The 23,907-nt window shown below is 48.5% G+C and overlaps 1 protein-coding gene across 1 annotated transcript; it reads left to right on the forward strand.

The window, feature by feature from the left end:
- The first annotated feature begins 385 nt into the window (after positions 1-385).
- FAM167A (family with sequence similarity 167 member A) lies at positions 386-22,149 on the forward strand. The gene is made up of 3 exons (XM_056344812.1): positions 386-544; positions 9,019-9,567; positions 19,363-22,149. The coding sequence occupies exons 2-3, from the start codon at positions 9,190-9,192 to the stop codon at positions 19,624-19,626; spliced, it is 642 nt and encodes a 213-aa protein (XP_056200787.1). The 5' UTR covers positions 386-544; positions 9,019-9,189; the 3' UTR covers positions 19,627-22,149.
- Positions 22,150-23,907: the final 1,758 nt, after the last annotated feature.

Below are 23,907 nucleotides of genomic sequence, written 5' to 3' on the forward strand. Positions count from 1 at the left end.
GTATGAACTTATAAAAGCTGTAATTAGCTAACAATAAATGTTTTTGCTTCACACTCCTTGCAAAGTCCGTGCCTGGTACGCCACAGCACCCCTTCATCCCTGTTGCTCATGCGGTGGGCATCGCGCCCCCTCCTCCGGCGGCTGGGGGCCGAGGGTGTTTAGGACCCTGGCCGCGCAGCCCCTCCCTGCCAGGGCTCTCCAGGGTTATTGCTTGGTGGGAGGTAGGTTCAGGGCTTGATGGTATGAATGAAAGAGAGAGAGGAAATCTGGACTGAAAAGCTCAAACTGGAATAGCTCGCCTGTCTCCAGGCAACAGGCCTGACGCAACCGCTGGAAAAAAAAAAAAAAAGAAAGAACAGAAAAAAAAAAGTCCCTTAAATAAAAAAAACACACACACAGAGATTTCTGAAGCGAGACAGGGAGGAGGATGAGACAGTCTCCTGAAGGCGCTGGTGACACGGCTCTACAAATACCAAGTTGGAGACCCGAGACTGAAAGCAGGAGCCAAGATGTCTGTGCCATCTTCCCTCTGACTCCGTCCCCGGTAAGTTTGTTGCTTGCATTGGCTTGGCCATGCTGGGGCTGGGGGGCACAGTCACCCTAGGGACACCCTGCTGCACCCAGGACAGGAGCTGTCTGAGAGATGCCTGGTGCTAAGAGGGGACCCCCGGCTTTTCCAGCCCTGTGGAAAGGGGTAGCAGCAAGGACCAGGTCCCTGGGGAGCATCAGGGTGGGGGTGATGGGGACCCCATGAAGTTCAGCACTGTGGTCTGGCAGACCAGCTATGATGCGGTGGGGCTGGGGGTTTGCATTGTGTCCCCCCCACCAGCCACAATCTCCCATCTTGCCGAAATCCCCTGGAGATGGCTGGCACAGTGGGCTCCCCGTTGATGGAGGCAGGCTGGAAATCAGGGCAGGGGCTGAGGAGTCCTTAACGATGAGGCTTGTGGATTTTGTTCTGAGCTGGGAGCAGCATAGGGGTACTCACCACCTTCAGGGGGATTTTTCTGTGCTGGATGAGGTGTAACAGGGAAGAGTTTGACCAGCTTTTGGGATGATCACCTGTTGCTTCTTCTGCCCCCTCCCCGGGATTTGCAAGAGCCTTGGAAACGTTTGTGGATTTGTGCAGTGCAGATATAATGGGATGAAGCGTGGTGGCCTCGCAGGGCGTAGCTACCTTTGATTTTTGAAGCAGGCACCGTGTGCTGAGCAAGAGCAGGTTCCTACCTGCTCAGATCTGGCCCTTGCAGCTCACATCAACACTGAGAGGGGAAAAAAATAATAAAACACCCAAAACTTCTTTCAGAGCCCTTTGTAACAGCTTGGGGCTAATTGCTAAAATAATACTGTCAGCCCACATACCCTCCCAGCGTAAGTATTTGTGCAAACCCAGCCAGCGTGCCCCGGTGTGGTGCACACTGCTGCACCCACAGTGCCTGCATCATACAGCCTGCACACTCGCCAGTCCCCGCAGACTGACACCTCACCCGCAACGGGCACCAGCGCCAGGCTAAGGAGACCCCTCCCTATTTGCCTGTGATGCTCCTTGTAATATTCGGTACTGCTCTGCCCTCCTGGGCTTTTTTACATTAGTGACCTCAGAGGACAGGGGGGAAAATGGATGAAAGCCAAGGACCTTCTTTCCAGTGAGGAGCTGTGTCCAGCTGATTCCTTTGGCTTTGTCTGCTCGTCCCCTGTACCCTCCGGGCTCCCCACTTTCCAGCGGGAACAAGCCTGTTCTGGCTGCTGTGGGTTTTCCCTCTGCCAGCCATCCTTTCAGCATACTGGGGCTGTTGCTGTTTGCATCTCAGGTCTCCTCTGCTTTTGGATGCAGTGGTACCTCTTCATGGGGGGATCTGTACAACATAAAAATCGAGCAGAATGGGAGGGATCTGACTTCTCCTGGGCTCTGGGCTTGCAACAGCTCTGCAGCCATTAGGTGTTCACAAAATGTAGCAGAGACACTGCAGGAGAGAAAAAAAAAGGGGGGAGAAAAAAAAAAAAAGCAGCCTTCATGTAGCTTTTCTGGGGGAAGGGACTGGGGGTCTGTTTGCAACCAGCTCGCCTTAAATAATATTAAATAACCAAGTGCAGCTCAGCATTGGGAGAAGGCAGGTCTGAATACAGAGGCTGTATGATTATTGCTCAGGCAGCCACCAAGGCGAGTATTAGGATGGGACAGGGAGCATATAAAAGGGATTAGGGGATCACCGGGGGGGGGGGGGGGGGGGGGGGGGGGAGGGGGGGGGGCGGGGGGGCTGACCCTGGGCCTCTGACGACTTCAACCTGGAGCCTCAGGCTCTCAAATGGGAGCTGGCCCTGGCACTTGTCTTTGCAGGGCGTGAGCTCAGCGCTGGGCAGAATGAAGCCAGAAAGAGGGTTTTTTCTGAATATACACCCTTCTGCCTTCCATGCTGCATTTAGGGAAAAATAACTCCCTGTGCTAGTCTCCTGGGAAGAGAGCATTTCTCAGTCTTACCGGGCTCGTTCCCAAGGAGTCCCAGCCCTTCACATTACCCCAGTTTTACAGGCACAGAGGTCCCTGCCTGCTCCTTTGCTCTTTCCTTGCTGAGAAGCGGCTGCACTTCGGGTGGCAGAAGGGAAAATAAGGGAAAGAACTGGCTCTGCCAAGCCACAGCTCCTTTGGGGACATCTCTGGGGTCATGTTAGGTATGCCACCTCCAAGACTAGGTCCCAAAACCTGCTAGGACCCTGGGTCAGTGCATGGAGTGGTTCCCTTCACCTTAACAGACCTTACCAAAAGATGACTTGGGTGGACGGGGTTTCTTCTCCAAGAGCATGTAAACTTGCCTTTGCTGCTGCTTAGTCCCTTTCCCTCTAAGATCTTGTATTCACACTTGGGTTTGGCTGATGGGCTGAGAGCACTGACCCCATCCAGCTTCCCAGTTTGCAAATAGTTCCCACTCACTGGAAGACTGGTTTGTGGGAATGCCAAATATCTGGCAATGCCTGTTGTCATGCAGGATTTCCACATGAGGGAGTGGAGCTGGTCTGAAAATGGAGCTGCTAGGGTCTATCTGAAGCAGGCAGCAATCTCAATCCTGCTTCCTTGCAAGGATCCTGCTTTATTTTGTGCAGGGGATGCAGGAGGGATAAGATGTAGTTAGGCAGGAAGGTACAGATGTATTTATCGAAACAGGTTTTGACTCTGCTAGTGATGCTGGAGATCAGCCAGGGAGAAGTACCTCAGGGCAGGGAGTGCAAACTGGTCCCCTCTTATCTCTGCACTTCTGCTCTGCTCCTGGTCAGGCTGGTGAGTTTTCTGCAGCCCACCACTGCTCTCCCCTCCTCCCTTCATTGCTGTATTTAGGGGTCTTTCTGGCGGTCATTTGGGCAGAATGATGTGCCAGGGCAAACCCTCACCCTGCTCCAGGTCACACCTGAATGGAAAACCCAATTTCTTCCCTTTTTCCCCCGTGGATCTGTGAATGCCATAACATCCGAAGGGCTGAAGCAGCAGGAACGGCTGCTTCCCTGCTGCTGACCTTAGCATCCAAGTTGTCTGGGAGGTCTTCTGGGGGTTTGTTCATGGGAGTGAACAGGCAGGAATATCCAGGTGCACTCAGGATCCCATTGAGCTGGGTGCTGTACCCCTATGTCAGCCCACTGTGTGGGGCGGCTCTGTGACCACCTCTCCAAATCCCTGCAAGGACATTGAATTCTGGATCAAACTGGGGACAGAAACTTGGTCTCCTCCCTGGGCTTTTGTCATGTATTAGGCTGAAAGTCAGGTCCATGTGTGTGTGAAGGGACACAGCCAACATGGGCAACCCTGGAAGGAGGTCTGAAGATAGAGTCACCAGACACGAACCCGGCCCATGCTTGTGATGATCAGTTTGGTTGCTTCAGTGTCATCATCTTGCCCCTGAGAGAAGGGACAAGCTCATAGCCCCATAGAGTGAGGCCAGGAGGTCTCCATGAGCACTATGTCCAGTGGGTGCTGAGGGCTCTGCCATGACCCCTCCTGCCTTTCATGGGCAGACCCCCTTCCATCCTGCCCTGACCATTCTGAGCAGGCAGGCAGCACCTGATCCCGACAGCACTGATTTCATCAGGAGCCTTTGCCCTGGAGCAAGTCCTGGCTTCAGGATTATGCAGGTCCCCAGGCTGCTGGAGTCTTCTCTTTTTAGGGGGGGGGGAGGCTGAAAGTCACTTTGGGACAGGCAAGAAAGGCTTTGGGAACCAGATCAATTTTCTGCAGGAGCAGATTTCAGGTGCTGCAGAAAGGGATTAGGTGGCCAAATGCTGGATAATATAACCCAGGGAGATCAGCTCTTCTCTGACGCAGTGGGATGGCCAGGGGAGCAATTTGCTCTCCATTTCTGTAGGAGCCTTGTGCAGAGCCACATGCTGCAGCTGTGCTTCCTGGGGGGCTGTGTCGGGGGACTCCAGGGCGATGAAGAGCCAGAGCTCACCAAAGCCCACCCAGCACAGCAGCTCCTCTGCTGAGCGAGGTCATTTTGGCATAGGGAAAGGGGCGGTTCACAGACAGCCTCCCTGAAAGGGAGCCACCAGCTCCAGGGAGCTGCAGTGTTGATCCAAATGGGTCTCTCATTCCCTCACCTGCTGTCTGGGGCCTCAGCATCCTCACTCCCCGGAGGATGCTTGCTCGGGAGCCTCCATCCACCACCCTGCAGCAGCCAGAGTCCTCCCTTACTCCATTGCTATGGCAACCCCCTTGCACAGGCATCTCCTCCTCACTGCCCGGCTGCCAACCTGCCAACCTGCTGCAGACCTCCAGGGGGGTCAGCCATCCCACACACACACCCCACAACCCCCATCCCTGTCACTTTGCTGTGCAGAGAAGGCAAGCAAACACAGCTCTCCCTGCACGGGGTGTGCATGCTCTGCACCCACCTCTCACTCCACTTCAGTAGTTCTTCAGCCCACTGTTTCAGGCTCAGGGTCCTCCTCACCCATGGAGACCTGCAGAGCTCAATGATGATGTTAGCAGGGGCAATTTGCTCTAGGCTTTTATTTTGTAGGATCAAGGGGTGTCTGCAAGGCCCACAGAGTGACAACTATGCAAACCCTTGGAGCAAGCACCTGCAAATGGTGAGGGGAACCATACCCTGACCTCCATGGATCATAGAGGGTGTCCCTGCATTGATTATAGTGAGAACATGGGCACCCAGGTGAGATGGAGAGACCTGAAGATCCCACAAGCAAATTCTGTACATCTCTGAAGATCTTCAGAGTTTTTTCCTGAAGGCCAGCTGCATGACCTGCCTACTCAGTGAGAGGGAAACTGAGGCATAGAAGGGGCTGAAGTGATTTTTGAAGGTCATTATCAGGCTGAAGCATTACCTCTTTCCTGTTTACCCCATGCCAGAAGTGTCATCCATTGGCTATGTGGGCACACCTTCATCCTGCAAAAAGGCTTCTCTCAGCCTGGGCTTTTTTTCATACCGAGGCTTTTTTTCTTAGAGACTAGACAAGCAGGGTAATATAGACTCTTACAATCAGTGCTGCTCCTCTACAATCAAAAATGATATTACAGTAAGCTGAAGTCCACCAGGAATAGCGAAGGGAGAAGAATAATTTGGTCCCCACACCTCTGCCTTGACTGGTTGTTTTATTTAATCTGCCATTTCCCTCCCATTTCCATTCTGAGTGTTTCTGCCTTCTTTTTTTCCTTTCTTCTCCTAGACCTCTTGCTCCCCAGCATGTGACCTTTCAAAGCAATGTGTGCCTTTATTTACAGCCCTGAATTTAACAGGCTGTACCTGTGCTTGCCCTGGACCAGCACACACCAAACGATGCTTCTTTGTGCATGCCTTATGTTCAAAGCTGACCAGGGCACAGAGAGCTGATGGAGAAGGTACAGATGTATAAAACTTCTCAGGCATGCAAAACTCTCACAGGGTAAAAGGCTGTGCCTAACATCATATTGTGAAATCTCCCTTTTGACTGTGAGCAGCATCTGAATTTATTGTTATTTATTTATATGGTGAATCATAACACCAGGCTTTTCTCACACCCCTGTACACCTTCCCTTGCCTCCTTACCCCATCACACCTGTTTGTTAGGGGATGTTCTTATGGCCCTCCTGATCCCCTGCTCTAATGCATGCACAGGGATGTCTGAGGGTCTGTGATGGGGACAGGCCTTTTGCATCTGCTTCAGGGTTGGAGGAATGGCTGCCACGGGAATTTGTGGTGCCAGGTTGTGCCGATGGACCTGGTTTCTTAGAGCATAGGACACCCCATGATCTTCACAAAGTGTGTCTGGTGTAGAAGAGAGCAAGATTTGCATTACTGACCTGTAACCATGCGAAAGTCAAACCTCAGGGCATGCCAGCTCCACAGAGTCTTGGCGTGGTAGGACTTCACACGCAATCCAGTCTCACAGTCCTGTTATTTCTCCATCCTGGATGTGTGCTTCTGATAATCCCTTTGATGACAGCTGGCAGGGCAGGTGGGTTAAGTTGACTTCTTCAATGGAAATCTAACCCAATAAAGAAATTAAAGATGGTTTTGTTGTCTCAGTGACCTGCTGTGACCTGTGCCTTCAAGATTCCTAGGATTCATGCAAGGGAAGGAGGAAAACCCTGAGCAAAGGGTCTTAGTGAGGTGGGAGCAGACCCTCACCCCACTTTTGTGCCGAACCCCTGTTATCCCTAATTAGGCTTGAATGCTCTGAGCCTGGCAATCGTGATAACAAAGACAAATCAAGAATTAATCATTTAAATTCCATTGCACCAGCCAGCCAGGGGGAAACTGAGCCTGGAGCAGAGAGACTGGGAGTCTATTCATTTGAGCCAGAGGCCAGGTTTGTTCTTGGTAGCTCTCAGGCAGCAAACAGGTTTGTATTACAGCCTCATACACGGACATTTTTCACATGCTTACCACTCTCAGATCTCTTTTTCTACAGCAGGTCTTTGACCTGAGTCCAAGATATTGATAGGAAATTAGAGTTGGCTTCTTTCTGTCATTTTTGAGTTTGGACAGGCTGGGGAACAGATGCCCCTATTTAGGGGGTGTCCCTACACGGTGAATGAAAAGTTTTGCATTGCATCAGGGAAGGGGTGAAGGATGGGCTGGATCGATGCAGTTTTTAGGGTAGAAAAATCAAATCCCTCCCCAAAGGGGCTGGTGATGGGGAGGGGGAGATGGCAGCAGGGTCATGACAGAGGGGATGCTCCAAACTGCTGTCCCGTTTTTGTGGTCCAATGCTGTAAACGTTAAGCTTTACTTAGGGCTCAAATACCAAGGGCTTTTTCCACCCTGAGGACTTTATACATGCTGAAGACACAAGACAAAAGAGTTTGTAGGGGCTTTGCTTTGTAGCTGCGGCAGCTGAAAAAGTCAAGCTTACAACAAAAATACTATCTTTGCTAGGGGGTTCCCAAATCTACTAGCCCAGTGTGGAGCTGCAGCAGACTATTGGGCTGCTGGTTTTGGCCACCCCTAGCAATCTCCATCTCAAAGGACAGAAAAATTGCTCAGAGATGAGGTCTTTCAAGTCATTGGGTGTTTTCTTTTATTGATTTTGGTAGGCTGGAGCTGGAGGCAAGTGAAATTCATCGATATGCCCTCAGCTCTGCAGAGCATCCGTGCAAGAGTTGGTACAGGACCTGACTCTTCAACAGGACAGCCCTCTGCTTCCCCTCCGTACAGCCTATTTTTCAGGAGAAGGAGGAAAATTATTGGTGCTTCAGGCATGAAAGCCGCTGGCTTCAACCTGATATAGTATCTGTGTTTGCTTCCGCTCACTGTAAAATTCTCATTAACATAAGTAGGAGCAGGAACAAGACCACAACATGACTAATTCTCCACCCTCAGACTGTCTGTGTGTATATTATCAACTCCTTGTTCAGCTCATGTGCCTGCGCACATTTGTGGGATAAATCTTGCTCTCTGTTGGTGTTTATTTTAAATTGAATCTTCTTTCTGAAAAGGTTTGAGAGACGTAATTATGGTCTGGGTTTCAGAGTTACACACGTCTTTGTGGGCACAAATAGCAGGGAAAAGAATGGCTGAGTAACTCATATTGCTGTGGTTTAGTGCATCCAGCTTGAAAGCTGTGTAACTCCTGGCCGGTCTTTCTGAGCATGTTACCAGGCAGGCAAAAAAGTATTTTGTTTTGTGTTTGATGTGTAGATGAGAACTCTGGATCTATTCCTAGCTCAGCCATGGATGAAAATAGGACCTTGAGTAAGTGTCTTATCTGATTCTTATCTGATCCTACCATCTAATGAATGCAGAAGCTGCCTGAGCTTAACTCTTGCAGAGTAGTTTGAGTCCTCTGTCCCTCCAAGTCCTTTGGTTTGATAGATCAGCTTTGGGCACAGCTTTCCTGAGTCCACACATGCTGGCAGGAGGAGAAGCGGGGAGGAAGGTCCTGACTCCTCTATGCTAGGCCTCCACCAAGGTGTTTTCAAGGGGACCATTGGGACCATTCCCAGTGGGAAGACTGGACATGGCCAGTGATGGAAACCACAAGTGCAAGCCTCGCCGAGCACAGGCATCTGAACCCAAACCATGCCATCACCCCAGCTGCTGTCACACAAAAGAAGGTCACTTTTTCCAGGTCTTCTTTTGACTCAACATCTTGGGAGAAGTTTGGGTTGTCTTACTTCACCTGCCTCTGTTTTGTCCAAGAGAAAAGCTGTAGGTTTGCCAGCCAGGAAATAGCAAAACGGCACACACAGACAGTCCAACAGCCAGAAACAGCCATTGCTGTCTGGAGAGGACATTGGGTTGTGTGAGACAGAGCTGGGGGGTCTGTGAATGTCTCCTGGCCTCTTTGGCAACCCTTTCATGGCCCCTTAAGACGGAAGATGTAGGTAACCAGAGCTTCCCTAAAAACTAGAGCCTGTCTGTTCCTGCCCCAAAAGCAGCCACATAGCTGAGGTGAAGTAACACTCCCCAGGAGCACCTTGGCATCGTGCCTCTTCCAGAGCCCTCTCTCTCTCCACTACAGCAAGAGCTACCTCTCTTTTCTTGCTCCCTTTTCCTTCTCAAACTGGAAACCAACCCTATGCTTTTCTTCTAGGTGTTCATCCAAGGCTGGTGTGGTGCTTGAGTGGGAGCCACTACCACCTCGGCTGTCCTCTAAGGCACTGTGTTTTGGAACGCCGTGATACCTGGTCAGACCTTGAGGGTTTCCCATCCCCATCCCTGGTCCTTTGCAGCCCACCTCTATGCCTTTTGACTCCCAGAGAGGATGTCTCTACCAAAAATCCAAATAGAAGAGGCACTGGACAGCATGGATGCTGGCTCTGGAGGTGCTGCTCCTCCTGATGACCACCTGAGGACCCTCAAGGCATTGACAGAGAAGCTGAGACTGGAGACCAGGCGCCCTTCCTACTTGGAGTGGAAGGCAAAGTTAGAGGAGCAGGCATGGAAGAGCCCCCAGCCAGCAGGAGAGGAGGAGGAGGAGGCAACTGAGGCCAAAAAGGTCACGGGTGAGACTGTCCCCTTGAGGAAGGTGCAGCTGCATCTTAATGGCAGCCCTGCCCAGGACAAAGTGACTCTTACATCAGGAAGAATAGGTGGCTTCGAGAGCATCGATGAAGCTTTGATGTGGCTTAGGAAGGAATTGGTAAGTGGTTTCCTGTCCCTGCTAGATAGCACACATTTTCAAGGGGAAAACAAACAAACAAACAAAAAAAAAGAATGAGGAAACAAGTGACTCCTTGTTCCTACCTGCCTTCAGCCTCAGATGAAAAGGCAACAATCAATCATTGCATTTTCTGTGGCTGGCAGGGGCAGGAGCAGTCCAGGTAAGGAAAAAGATGAATGCCAGGGCATCTATAACCTCAGAGAAGGAGCTGGGCCAGTCTCAGCATCCCTGCTGGGATCCAGCAGGCTGAGGAAGTATGGTTGCTTGTGCTGGTTAGGACTTGTTAGCAATTTGCCCCCTTCCCTGCTTCTCTAATGATATCTCAACACTCAGATGAATTCAGCAGGTATGAACATACCATGAATACGTGTATTATGTGATATGCACTGATGGTGTAATGACACTTCTCTGATGAGCATCACAAGGGGATGCTTCATCAGGCCCAGAGAAAGGAAGCATGACTAGATCCATCCCCTGGATCTGCCCTTGCAGCTTGTGGCTGTTGGTGGTTTAGGAACTCCCTCAGTGGGACACTGTATGCTGACCACTGCTTTTAACAGCCATTAGTGGATCTAACCTCCAAGTGTTTCCCTAATTCCCCGTTCTTCTTTTTCTTTCTTTTTAAACTCATAACTCTTTATAAGATCTTGTGGTACCCTGCTTCCCCCCGCACTGTTTGTGCATGGTGAGACCAAGTGCTTTCTTTTGTTTCAAACTCTTGTGGGATCCCCTTATTCTGACCATGTAATACATTAATATTCACTTTTTCTCCGGTATGTGTGATGCCAGAACCTAATCTCAGACCCCTCCTCATCCAGCTCTTACAGGTCTATCATCTATTCATTACAGGTCCATCTCCTGCTCCATTAGAATCTATTCCATATTTCTGTCACCCTCCCATCCCAGCCTTGGGCCCTATCTTACACATATGTTTATTTCTGGTAGTTATGAACTGGTAATCTCACAGAGAGGAAGTCAAGGCAAAAATGCTACACTTGTGCTGAGCCAGGGCACGGGTGCTGGAATTCATCTTTTACATGTTGCTGTCATGGTCTTTGGCACAAATCTGACGTGTGCCAACTAGTGCTGACCCAAGCAGTTCCCACTCCAGCTCAAGAGTCAGCACAGCCTGGGGATAATTCCCAGGAGGAAGTGTGGATGCAGCACATCTTTTCTGGAGGCCACAGGGAGGTCAGTAGGATGGACATGACAGGATCAGGGCAGCTGTTCTCAGGGCTGGAGAATGGGCCCTGGTGCTCTTAACAAGTGTAGGAGCAAGGAGACACCAAGACCACAATTCCCAGTAATCCTTCCTTTCTCCTCACTAGAATGAAAAATCTTCATTATTTGGCCCACACTCGGCCACGTATGTTGCATGGCTTTGTTTCTGTTGCCTAACTGGAAGTCTGCCTGTGAGTCCCACCAGCATTTGCAAGTGTTTTGATAGCAGCAATATTTGGCACAGGGTCCCAGGGGTCCGGGTCATCATTTGCAGTTCAGATGCAATTGTGAAAATGTTCCTGTGCAAATGCTTTGCTTCTGATAAACACTGAAAATCTTTGAGGAAAACATCTCATGCACAACAATGAATAGCAATTTTCAGAAATTCTCTGCAACTTTTGCTTCAGATAATATTTATTAGTCAACATTTTGTGGCTCTTGCTGTATTCACCCAGATAGATTGATGTCTAGAGAAGTTATTTACAGTGGTGGCTCTGGATGCCACAGTTCTGGTGGTTGAGCTGTTTCTCAAGACCATGGCTTTCAGAAGGCAGGTACAGTGCTTTCAGGAATCCAGGACGATTAGGAAGAATCCAGGCCTATTTTGAGCTGATCTCCTCAAATCACCCAGCACTCTGGAGAGAGACATCTGAGACTGGAATCTGAGTCTGTACTTGCATCAGTGATGCAATCTTAAATTCACAGTGCACTTGATATAACCCCCAAATCTCAAGATGCCCAAAGACAGTAAGAAGAAGATTTTCCTTCTCAGAACCCTGGGTTTTAAAAGATTTGGTTTGTTCTTTCAGTTGCTGCCCATGATGGAAGAACCATAAATTGCCTCAGAGTCCAAATCTACCATTTAGACTGGGGTGTGGTATATAAACCACCATCTGACAAAACCTAAAAGTTTAAATTAAAGAAGAAAAAAGGCAAAGCAAACTGTAATTGTTCCTCACTTTCCATTTTCCTGCCTCTTAATTATACCAGTCTTTGCTGGATCTGGACATGACTCGTGTAATTTAGAACAATTTCTCCAAAAGAAAGAGATGTATTTGACTGACCACATTGCTAAATAGCTATGTTGGAGGCACTATTGTTGGGTAAAAGCTGCCAGCAACACAGTGAGAACACAGCAAGGCCATCGCATCACAGGATTCTGGAGCAAAAAGATGCATTTCACATTACATTTCAAGGGTGAAACCCAGTTTCTTTGCAAATAAATGGAATGAGCTGCCACACATCCCAACACAGCCAGTGTTTTTCTTTGTTTATCCCCAGGTTATGATAGTAAAGGAGTCAGGAAGGCTTCATAGCAGGATAGGGTTATGTCTGAGTTTACAGATTTATTTAAGGCAGTAGCCAAGGCCAGAAAAGGCAGCATCCTTCAGACAGCACCCTCCTTGGGGCAGCCAGGTGGGACACCAGCACCCCACACCTTGGCTAAGGCCACCCTAAGTGGGTAATTCATTCCTCTGGTCTGATTTAATGTAGGAGACCACAGACCTGGGAACAACACACAACCCAGCCTTGCCCCAGGCAAGTGTTGAGTATCCCGGGCAGCTTTCTGATGATCACCCAAAAATGATCCAGTAGTCATAACCAGGGTGAAATCTGCCTCTTCCACACTATCCTCTTCTGCAGGGTGAATTCTCCCTAACACTACACAGTCCTTCATGAGAAGTCATTTTAGGGTATGTAGGATTCAACTGTCCATTAAAAGGGCAAAAGCTTGTGAATGTGGAGATTTCTATCCAGGGAAGGAGTACGCCATCCATGTCCTTGCTGAATGAAATGCAATGATGCAGGGAGTGCAGCTCCGTCACCCAGACGGTGCAACCTTCATCCACAGCTACCAGCCTGTTCAGGCTGGGTTATTTCAACAACATGGCCCCAGCATGGTTTTGGCTTGTACCAGATAGTACCCTGCCAAACAGAGCTTCAGGAGTCTGGACATGCTGGGGACTGCTCTCAACAAGCAATTTGTATGGGACCACCCAATTCTGGAATTAACTCTACTCCAGCCAAAACCAGTACAGGCAGCAAAGTGAATTTAGCAGTGTGTATATGCCCAAACTTCCCCTTGGCCGTGGTGCTACAGAGCAGGACATGTCATGGGTTAGTTGCCTGATGAATTGATAGCCCAGGAATGCCCAGCTTTAAAATTAGTTACCCATTAAATCTGAAGCATCACCCTTCCACAAAAGGCGTCATCTAATGCTGCAAGGAATTTGTGTCTTCAGAGTCTGCTCTGGTTCAGCTTCAGCCAGGCTCAGGCTCCTCACATTCAGAAGTGAAGCAAAGGAAAAACCCAAGATCTTTCCTGTGCATCTGCTGCTTCACCCCACATGACCTGTCCCAGGACCTGATTCTGCACATCAAGTCCTGGCCGTGGTTTATAGGACTGACATATGCCCACTGAGCTCCTGCCAGCCACGTCAGCTGGGACCTGCTGAGAACCTAGCTCTGAGAAGCTAATTTATTGACATGAAAACTCCTGCTCTTGTTTTTGCACTGAGAGGCTCTGTGTAGGTGTATGAGCAAATTGCAGCACTCAGCATGCACTGAACTGCCTGGGGCTGGAGCACTTCCCTCCCCAGCTCCTCCTGCCTTTTCTTTGCCTTCACATTTGCCTTTGCACTGTCAAGTGTGGCTGCTTTTCATCGATGCTGAAAGTAAAGCCAGACCCAAGGATCAGAGTGGTCAGACTGTACTTTGCTCTTTGGTTTTGAAATTTCTCAGGTTTTACAAGTTCTAAAATTAAGCCCTCAAATTCCTTTTCCTCTTAAATGTGGTTAAAGAACAAAGCTATGAACTGGGACATCTTAGGATACTTCTGACTTTGTCACAGTAGGAAAACATGTTTTCCATTCAAATTCATCTACGTTTGGCACTGAAATCTGAGGTGTGTGAGCCAGAATGCAGGAAAGGGTATTGAGAAGGGACACAAATGCCTGATGCTCTCTCCCGGAAAATTGTAAACCACCTGTGTCCTGTTGGTCAGATATTTATTATTAAATATTGACTGTTATTATCTCCATTTGGGATACTGATATTGGCTGAGCAAGTACTTAAGTGAACTTATACTGATGGGCACCAAACGGTGTTGCCATGAGCCTCATTGCAGATTGTTCTGTGGTCGTGGGAGGTGAAGAGGAAGAGGAGGAGTCTAACACACAGATATGGTGATGGAGAGTGGCCTGCGTTGGAAGTTCTCTGCTATGTAGCGGGTCCGTGAAGGATTTATCTGTATTGGTATTTAAAGTAGTGAAAGAACACAGGCACAGGCACCAGAACAGGGTCATCTCTACTGTTAAATTGCTAGAGCTGGGGCACAGTTTAGGAGTTATCACAGAACATGACCATCCCCAAGGGGCAGTTTGGGTGCAGCCACACTGTTTTGGAAGGAGAGGGAGTTTCATGGGGTGGTTGTGGCTTTATGTGTGCAGCAGAGAGGTAATGCAGCTGAGAAATTCTGTGCCCTTCTCTGTAAGCCCACTGAGGTGTCCCACTGTTCACCTCACTCAGATGCTAAACTTCCAAGCTTGTCCGCTGGCCGTGGGCTTTGTCCTAGGTACACCATTCCCAATCCTGAATGCATTTTAGCACCCCTTAATTTAACAAAAATCAGAGGTAACTACCTCACTCAGGAAAGGCAGTAGGAAGATTAATTCTGACGGAGTCAACACAGACTGAACTCAAGGCTGAAGGAGGGTGAGATTTGGGACCCACATTAGGCTTTGCATGTGTCAGTTGGCAAAAGTATCCTGGACTTTGGTGTTGTGTAACTCCCAGACACTGCAGAAGGAGATGAGATACCTCATTTGGGGCTGCGGGTTGCACCATAAGGGCGTGAACATCTGAAATTAAGAGTGGCAGGTGGCATCTGAGCACCTTTGAAGATGAAGCCTTAAACAAAAACATAGACTTAACCAACTTCCCTGAAGTGTTTGGGAAGAGTCTAATAACTGGCCTGTGCTTCTCCATGCTTGAATCCAAGTGGCTGCATTCAGTTAGGAAAGCACTGGTTTAAATTTAACTTTCTTTTGATCTTTTGGAAATAAAAAAGGACTAGCCCCATGGGAGCAGTTGCTTCTCTACAGACCATCACCCTGAGCTTCATGGACCACAGACTGGGACTCTGTCCATGGGTCATTTCTCTTTTGGGAAGAAGTCCCAAGGAGGTCCACATCTCCATGCCATGTGGTGCTCCCTGCTGATACATGCCCCCATAGCAATGCAGAGAGAAGATGGACCACCAGCAATGAGGACATTGGTCTGTGACCATATGGTTAAGGCAAACTTAAAAACAAGTCTGGGCTACACCATCAGCTACTTCTAGCTATTTGGGCTAAGCCACCTGGACTGGACAACAGGCAGGGATGCATCCAAAGCTTTCTCTCCCTCCCCCATATTAAATATCCCTGGAAGACTGATGCTTAATCCAAACAGAAAATCCTTCCTTGGTTCATAAGATCTCATGGTCCAGCTTTGTGATTCAGTCTAGCAGTTGCAGTAGCTCCTCTGCCAGGAGGGACCTGAGTTGGGTTCCCTCTCCCACCCGGGGAAGTTTGAACCAGTAGCCTGTCCATCCCAACAGCATGCTCCAACCATGCAGATGACAGACAGCTCTCCTGTCAGCATCTCCACCTACATGCTGGAGGTGGGTGTGCAGAAAGAGGCAGAGCATGTTGCAAAGTGATTTGTGTAAGCAAGACATATCTAAGGCTTTTCCTCCATTTGGCATGTAAGACTCGAAGGAAGCAAAAAGCATGGCCTCTGCTAGGTGCTCCCAGTGGGTTTCTCCAGGACATTGCACAGAGTGTTTGTAATCATGCTGTTGTCCCACACAGATGAACTGGTGCATCAAGTTACTTTGTGGTGACTGGCCCTGTGGGCAAACTGTGTAAAACGAAAACCCATGGCTTCGCATGATTTGGCTCCTGTAATACCATTATCTCTCTCCAGAAATCTTTGTGGAGTTCTGCTGACCCAACAGGGCTCCTTATAAAAGGAGGTCATTCATCATTTCTAGTGATGGTTTGGTCCTCAGCATGGGGTGGATTGAATGTTTCTAGTACTTGTGAGGAGCCTCTGGGAAAGGGAAAGAGAATGAGGATTTCTGAGTTCTGACCCAAATTCTCTAATATTCTGGGTGGTTTTGAGCAAAGCAGGATTTAATGGGACAAGTACATGGTGGGATGAGAGGGTGTTTGCATCTCAAGCCAAACCCCAGTGATGAGCATGAAGAGAGAGAGGCTATGTTCTGCAAGGCAGCCCACCCTTCCTGCCCACAGTGGGGCCTTTCATGCCCTGCTCCCTGCCCAGTTGTCACCCCATCGACCTACCTCCACAGGACCTGTCATCATGCAAGGAGCTCCCAAGCCCTCGGAAAGATGAGGCAGGTTCCTAAGGGGCACAAGCAGTGACAGCCCTCATCCCCTGTGCCACCTCCTCAATTGTGCACATCACCTTTCAGTCAGCCATTGCCAGGCTTTGTTCCTCACCTATCTACCTTGCTTTCCTGGAGGACAGAAGAGGGCTTTATCCCCCTGGGAAAGCCTTGGCTGGTAGCGCACATCCAGCAGGTGACCCCTGCTTCCCCATTCAGCCCCAGAGCACAGCCATAAAAGGTTGTGTCCAAGGTGGTGTCACAGCCTAGGTGATCACTGTAGATGGGTGGTTTGCCCCATGCCACGTTGCCCCCACCCTACAGGTGGACCAGTGAGCCATGTGGCTGGCTCAGAAAATGTCAGGGTCACCAGGTCCAGTGGGGAGAAAAAAGGGTGACTAGAGATTGAGCACCTGAAGGACATGCCCTGGAGGGCTTTGTCTTCCACGTTGCATGAAATGAAGAAGGCTTCCTCAAAAGACAGGGAAAGCAAAAACCAGTTAAAATGTGGAAAGCTGGCTTCAAGGGAAAAATAGCAATCTCCAACTCATATCCCTCTCTACAATGGCCTCATAATTAATTTCTAAACCCTTTTTGGCTGTGGTGGTTTTTTTAGTACCACACTCTTTGAAACATTCAATGAAAGCAGTTGCTGACATTTATTATGTAGTTTGATAAACTGACAAGACAGAACAACCAAGGGTCAGTTCAATAATGCCCGCGATTGCCTTCCTGGTAAAATTTCAAGTTGCAGCTTCTGCTGTGAAACAGGGAAAAATATCAACAAAATGAATTTGTTTTCATTGCAACTCAGGTGGGAGAAGAACAACCTGTCGAGTGGCATTACTGTGCTTGGGGGCACAGGCTGCAAGGTCTGCAAGGAAATAGTGGTTTTTTGAAGCAGGTAAATGGGGACAACCCTGCCAACAATTCGAGAAAGATTTCCTAGGAGAGAGAGATTCACTCAGAGATTGGTACCAAGGTGACTTGATCCTCTCCAGGCAAGGGAGCTGGAGTACAGTCGCTGGCTGAGAGCACTAGGCAAGGTTCTCCAGGATGCCTCCATGGTGCAGGACTGAGAAAAGCCTTGCTTGGCTTGGATTAACTTTCATTATACTCATGTCAGGTCTCAGCTTAGGCTCTGAGCACAGCATTGCAAAGGGTTTCCTGACAGGCACACAAAACAGCTGGAGCACAGCCAGGCTTCCCTCCAAGCCCTTCAGCCTCCTAAGGTGGCTGCTTCACCTTGCTGTGAGACTGGCAATGCTGCAAGGGGTGGTCCCAGCATCTTTGAAGGCATTGCCTGGAGGAGGAGGGATTATGCCACAAGCTAGAACAACCCTGAAGCTGTTCTGGTTCATGTCCTTGTTGCAGCAGCCCATGCATGAGACATTGGAAAGGTCTCATGTAGGCATACCAGGGCCACCTGTGGAGCCTCTCAAGGGGAATTTTCCCTCCTCCCTTTCCTTCTGCAGCTTCATGTATGAGCCACCAGACCAGGAATACATTTACCCGCTACGCCTAGAGCTACATCTGTACTTGTAAACTAAACAGCTCATTTTCAGGCCTGGAAGCAAACTGGTATGATCTAACCATGTCCATGCTGTTAAAATCCAGACAAGGGGTTGTAGCCCAGATGCTTGCTGAGGATTAATCCTTCTGGGTTAACTCCTGGAGAGTGCCTGTGGGGAAACACTTGGGACTGTAAGACCTGGCCTCAGCTCAAAGGATTCCAGAACCTTGCTCACAATTGAGCAGAAAAGAAGACTTCGTTGTGATATGCTGTTTAATGTATTGCTGTAGATGTAGTCTGGGTCTGATCCTGAGCTTCTCGTTCAAACCACAGGGAGCCAAGAAACCAGTGAGGCAAGCTAAAGGAGTGAGGTAAAGGATGGGTTTGGGGTCAGGGCAGCTCTACGGTGCAGCTGGAGGTGAACTCAGGGCATCATATCATGCACTGAGAAGTTGGTGAGGACAGGACTTACCCAGGGAGCCACTGGGAGGAAAAAAACACAAACAAAACAAAATCAGGAGCCTTGGTGCTGAGGGGTTCCTTCCAGTGCCAGTTTGTGTCCTGCAATGTAGACCACACCAGGGAAAGAGGGAGGACATCACATCAGAATAGATGCAGAACTATTTTCCAGTTTTGCCCCCTCCTTGTTTCCAGCAGTTACAGAGATTTAAGCCACAAAGTTTGCCAAGAGCTGTTCGGCTTCTCTCCTGCCACCTTCTTTTTTTTGCAGATTTTGTGGTTTGTTGCTTTTCTGTGCAGAAGGATGCGGGGTGAGAGGTGGGAATTGTCTTCTTGGCATCTGCTGTTCTAGCTCTGCCTGCTTCTGTTCCCCAGACAAAGGTTTATTCTTGCACCAAGTGTTCACCTCCTTCCTTCACCACCCCCAATATCCTGTGGCAATAAATATTCTGCTTAATTATAAGTTGGAATAATAATAAAAAAATCTCTTTTCTTTCATCACTTCTGAATCTTCCACCTTCCAAAGTTAGGCGCCAGGGGAGAAAAAAATCTCCAAAACAGTTAGCTCATTAGCCTGCGGGATAGTTGTTCTCTCTCCTGTGGGAAACCATGGAGGTCCCATCCTGAGAGCCAGTTCAAATCAGTGAGATAAGCCAGGGGGGATGTGGAGGCTCATGTTCCCGACTGTTGTGAAACAGCTCTAATTTATGCAGGCTGGAAACCTGGGCCAAGTATTTGGGGATCGGTTCTCTGGGGTTCTTTTAATTGGTCCTTTCCACCTCTAATTGCTTCTTCTCCCTGTGGCTGCTCCCTTATGAGCAAAATTAATTTGGGCTTTGCTTAAGGTTGAGCTGGAGGCTCGGAAGCCTGCCCTGACGTATACTCAAGCCAACAGCCTTGGCATGGCTGGCTTTAATTCCACTTTCCTGGTGCTCCTGAAAACCTGGGCAGGCACAGCCTTCCTGAATGCTAAGAATTCACTGTCCTGAGTGGGCATTTGACTGGGATGCATTGCTGGCTTGGAACTCCCCTGTCTCCCTCCCAGTTATTTGCAATGGCGTAGCATCTCTAGATGAGTTACATTTCCAGTGATCTGGTGCGGTCTTTAGCAGAGAGCAGCACAATGAGCAAATTTGCTGTGCCTCTGCCAATATCTTCTTCCCTCCTCACCCTCCATCTTGTGTTTCAGGCAGAAATGCGCCTGCAGGACCAGCAGCTGGCAAGGCAGCTCATGCGTCTTCGCAGCGACATCAACAAGCTGAAGATCGAGCAGACCTGCCACCTGCACCAGCGCATGCTCAATGATGCCACATATGAGCTGGAGGAGAGGGATGAGCTCTCCGACCTCTTCTGTGACTTCCCACTCATGAGCTCCTTCAGCCTCTCCACACCACTGAAGCTCATTGGAGTCACCAAGATGAACATCAACTCCCGCCGGTTCTCGCTGTGTTGAAGGGGGGAAGGAGAAGGAAGGATGGGGGAGAAAGCGAGAGAGGACTGGGCAGCACCAGGGATCTCTCCACCTGACGGCTGGGTGAAAAGAGGCCAAAAAGGAGCAGAGGGAACAGGAGCAAACAGGGAACCCACAACTGGTCTTGGTGGCAGGGTGGAGCAGCAGAGTGAGGCACTGAGATGGCCCAGAGATGCTTGTTGAGAAGACAGGACCTGCATGGAGGAAGCATGGAGAGCATCTGAACCCAACTGTGCACTTAGCCTGCTCCTTTGCAAAGTCTTTTCTCCTCCTCTTCCCCCCACAGTAACTCAGAGGATGAAGCTCCAGTGTGGTTGGTTGTACTCAAAAATCAAAGAAGGGCATCAAAGATCAGCCACAAAGCAAAGTAAAATCCCTTTTCCCTTCCCCTTTACCTCCTCCCAGGCTAGAGTCGACTCATCAGAAAATAAGTCACTCTCCTCCATGGATGTCTCCTTGGATATCAATCTTCAGCCTCTGCTGACCCAAGCACAAGGTCCAAGGGGCTATTTTTGGTGGGAAGCTGATTTCTAGTGGAAAGGAACCCTCCTAGCAGGTGAGGGACTGTGGTAGGCAGCCCCAAGAAATGGTGAGAGAAGGAAGAAGACTTGCTCTGTTGAGTCCAGTGTACTCTAGCTTGATTTTGCCTGTGGTATAGATTATGGACAGACCATGGACACATTTATATAGAGAATACAGCTGGACAGAAGTCACCTGTGTGCCCTAGAAGGCATACCCAGAGCAATATGTGTTTCTGATCTTGTTGTCAGCAGTGACCACAAGACACCGTGTGGTTACCCCCACAAGCAGTAAAGCAAAGGAGGTAACTTACACCCAAGACATCCCATATCAGAGAAATCACCCCAGGCTGACATTCCCTCAGTAGCAGCACCAGCAGATCCTGGATCCTCTGTAGCAACACGCATCCATCAGAGAAAGGAACTTCAAGAGGAGAAGAGGGACTTTTATATAATGAGCATAAAGCGTGACTATAAAATTAAAAGGAGAAATATTGCTGCGATGAGCTTTGGACCTGCAGCAAACACGTGGGTTTCCCTCCCTGCTTGGCAGTATGTCAGATGGATGTTATATTTTCTTGCCTTTCAGTGCACACAGATGTACACCTGCCTGTATGTGACGTGGTGTGGAGGGCAGAGTGTAGCCCAGCAAGGGCAGGGACTCAAGAAGTCTAGCCATGGCAGTCTGGCACCCAAGGCAGTTGGTCTAGAGCAAGTGTGGGTGCCTCTAGGCTCTCCCTCCTGTGCCAACACCACTTCTGACCGTGTCAGAGTGGTACAATCTCTCAACCCATCACTCTAGCCCAGCTCAGCTCTCCACCACATGCCCAAGCAGAGAGCTCTGCAGCTGAGTGAACATGACTGTCTCCACGCAGCACTACCCTAGGCCCTGGGGATAAGCAGGAGATGCAAGCCAAGGCTGAGCTGGAAGCTGTGTAGCTGTGTTGATGTGCCTGTACCTGACTGTGTCTGTAAGCTATGTGTGTGCATAAGTTGTTGTGTGTGTGCATGTGAGCCCACAGGATGCCTCTTTCAGGAGGTTGTTTGGTGGACCCATCTCTTTGCTCCCAAACGTGACGTGAACCAGAATCCAATGAGATTCTGACGTGCCTGGGAAGATGCAATGAGGCTTCAAGACTTGGGGTTTCCACAGAGAGCTTAGGTCGATGCAGAGAAGATAAGTTAATTCATCTGCCTCCACAGGTCTCCTTTGGAGCAACAAATGAACATCACAGAGGGGTTCATAGCCACATGGGGACTGGCAAGGGACCCTGGAGCTGAGTTCAGTCCTCTATCTCCCATAGTACATAGCCCCTCAGTGATGCCTCCCCCTCCACGTCAAAGCTCACTGAGTATCTTTTCTTTCTGCTAAGGAAGGAGGTATTTGGGGTGCTGGAGCTCTGTCTATACCAGTAAGTTACTCAGTGCCATGCCTGGGTGTTCAGTCTTGTGCTGCCCAGGTGGTGAAGGTTTAACTGGGTTGTGGCCAGACTGCCAGTTGGCCCCTGGACAAGACAACCTGTCACGATGCCATTTAGCTTACTAGTAGAGAAATAGTCTTATTTCCCCATGGACATCTTGAAAAAGAAAGTCTCGTTAAAATTCTTCTTTGTTTACTTTTTTAATTCTAAAAATACAAATCAATTCATGTCTCACATGTTGACTTTCAGAGGCGTTTTCGATCAAAAGATAGCAATGATGACTTTTCAGTGACAATAATACCTTGGAAGAGAGGGACCAGTTCTCTCTAGGATCAGCTAGAGTCGACTGTAGGGTGGACCTGCCTGTGGGCTCTTGTCTGGTAGCCAAACGTAGGAGGTTAGTACAAGCACAGTCTTAGGAGGTCATTATATATGGCATTAGAAATATCAGACGTCTGGGTTCCAGACACGTATTTTCTGCATTAAGTGGAATGAGGGATGGCTATAACTGCCAGCTGTTTGTCAAAATGCACAATTTTTTAATTATAAAAATATGTCTGTATTGATTTCTGCCTCTGGTCTCTCACTGTGTTCAGTGGCTCCAGCTTTGCCTGGAGAGTGGTTGGGGAAGCACCAGTCTGGTGTGTTCAAGGTTTACAGGTGTGCAAGGTTTCCAGTCGGGTTTTTCTATCCATGGACATCACTGGGGCACCCTTACATAGCTCCATCAGCAATTGCTCTGCCTTGCAGTCTGGAGGAGATGGGAAGAAATCAAGGGAGTACTTATTACATATTTAGACAAAAATGTATGGGAAAGCAAGCCAAAAAAAAAAAAAAAAAAAATCACTCTTTTATGTTAGGTGTTGTTTTGTTAGTCAGCCACTGAGTGAAAAGTGGATCCAGGCACCTAAAAATTTAACAGGCTATGGAAGAAAAATAAATAGAAGTATATCTCATTTTTGCTGAACCTTGTTTAAAAAAAACAAGTCATCCAAAAGTTGGGTGAGCCTTGAGAAAAATGAGCATAGGGTACTGCTCCCACTGCAAAATTCCCGGAAAGGAGCCCCCAGGTCTCAGCTGTCTGCAATGAGATGATTCACGCCCTTAAGTGCTGGTTCTTCTCCTTGTACAAGTGGCTCAGAGCCATGTCCCCTTTCCTAGGTGATCTACGATGTCTACAGAGAAAGGCTGGTGGCAATCAAAGCTGATGTTTCGGGGGTTCATCCTGAAAATACGCTATAACGTGACCACATTTAACGTGACCCGTTTAATGTGGACCACCAAACCACGGCCATGGTATCTCCACCTGGAGCACCAGTGGCTGCTGCTGTTGAAGCAGTGATCTACCAGACTTTGATTCAAGGGCTATCCACAACCACTCAGCAGTGAGACATTTTTCTCGCTGAAGTTAAAGAGCAAGTTTAAGCCTAGTCCATGTGAATAATTAACTGAATTTTTAATTTAGATGGCCAGACTGGAAGACCATGGATATCTCCAGGCTAACTAGAAGACCAAATTTCAGATTATTTTTTTCTGAGCAAAAAACCTCAACGCAAATTTTGGAAGGGGGAGGAAGTCAGTCTAGCATTTTAATTGGTTACATTTTGCTTTTACTTTCAGCAGTTCTAAAAATCTTAAATTAGAAATGAAACCATTAACACCTCATTTTCATTCAAACATTGTTATGTAATAAGCAGTCAAAATATTTTCCCTGAAGTAGCCTTAATGAACTTTTCCACTTTCTCTTTTTTGGTGGCTATCAGCCATTCATCCAGCTAGACCCAGTCCCTGAACTTTTAGTTTGACTAAAGCTCTATATTTCAGCCTGAAGAAATCAGTTAAAAATTTAATTGGCCCAACTTGATTTCTGACTTCTTTTGGGTCAATCAAGAAGCAGGACAAAGTCATTTTACATATTTCAGCTTATGGTCAACTGGCCACTCTCCCTGACATGGTCTTGCCATGATGGACTAATGGACAAGACCTTGCTTGTCTGTCACAGCCCCAATGCAGTAACAATGAAAAGAGTCATTGTTCCTAAGAAAGTGTCTCATTCTCCACTCTTTTGGCACCTGGCAAGTGCTATCATATAATCGGTGGGTGATTTGTATTTTAATGTCTCCCACAATTTCCTCCATATAACCCTTAATGAAATTCAGTAGAGATACCATCACACAAATGCCCCGATAGGTCCCACTTACACCAGGAAAGCCAGGGAACAACGCGTTTAAGGACCTAAAGTCTGAATTTTCAGATTGCATCTGCTACACAGTATTTCAACTATCACAGTCTAACCTCATTTTACATATATATACATATACATA

This window comes from Falco biarmicus, chromosome 6, assembly GCF_023638135.1.
Source record: "Falco biarmicus isolate bFalBia1 chromosome 6, bFalBia1.pri, whole genome shotgun sequence".
Classification (NCBI taxonomy): Eukaryota; Metazoa; Chordata; class Aves; order Falconiformes; family Falconidae; genus Falco; species Falco biarmicus.

What these genes read in the sequence shown, in the direction of transcription:
- FAM167A (XM_056344812.1), top strand. Translation starts at nt 9,190, where the DNA reads ATGTCTCTACCAAAAATCCAAATAGAAGAGGCACTGGACAGCATGGAT. An exon ending in TGTGGCTTAGGAAGGAATTG is followed by an intron (nt 9,568 to 19,362) that starts GTAAGTGGTTTC and finishes CTTGTGTTTCAG; the next exon opens with GCAGAAATGCGCCTGCAGGA.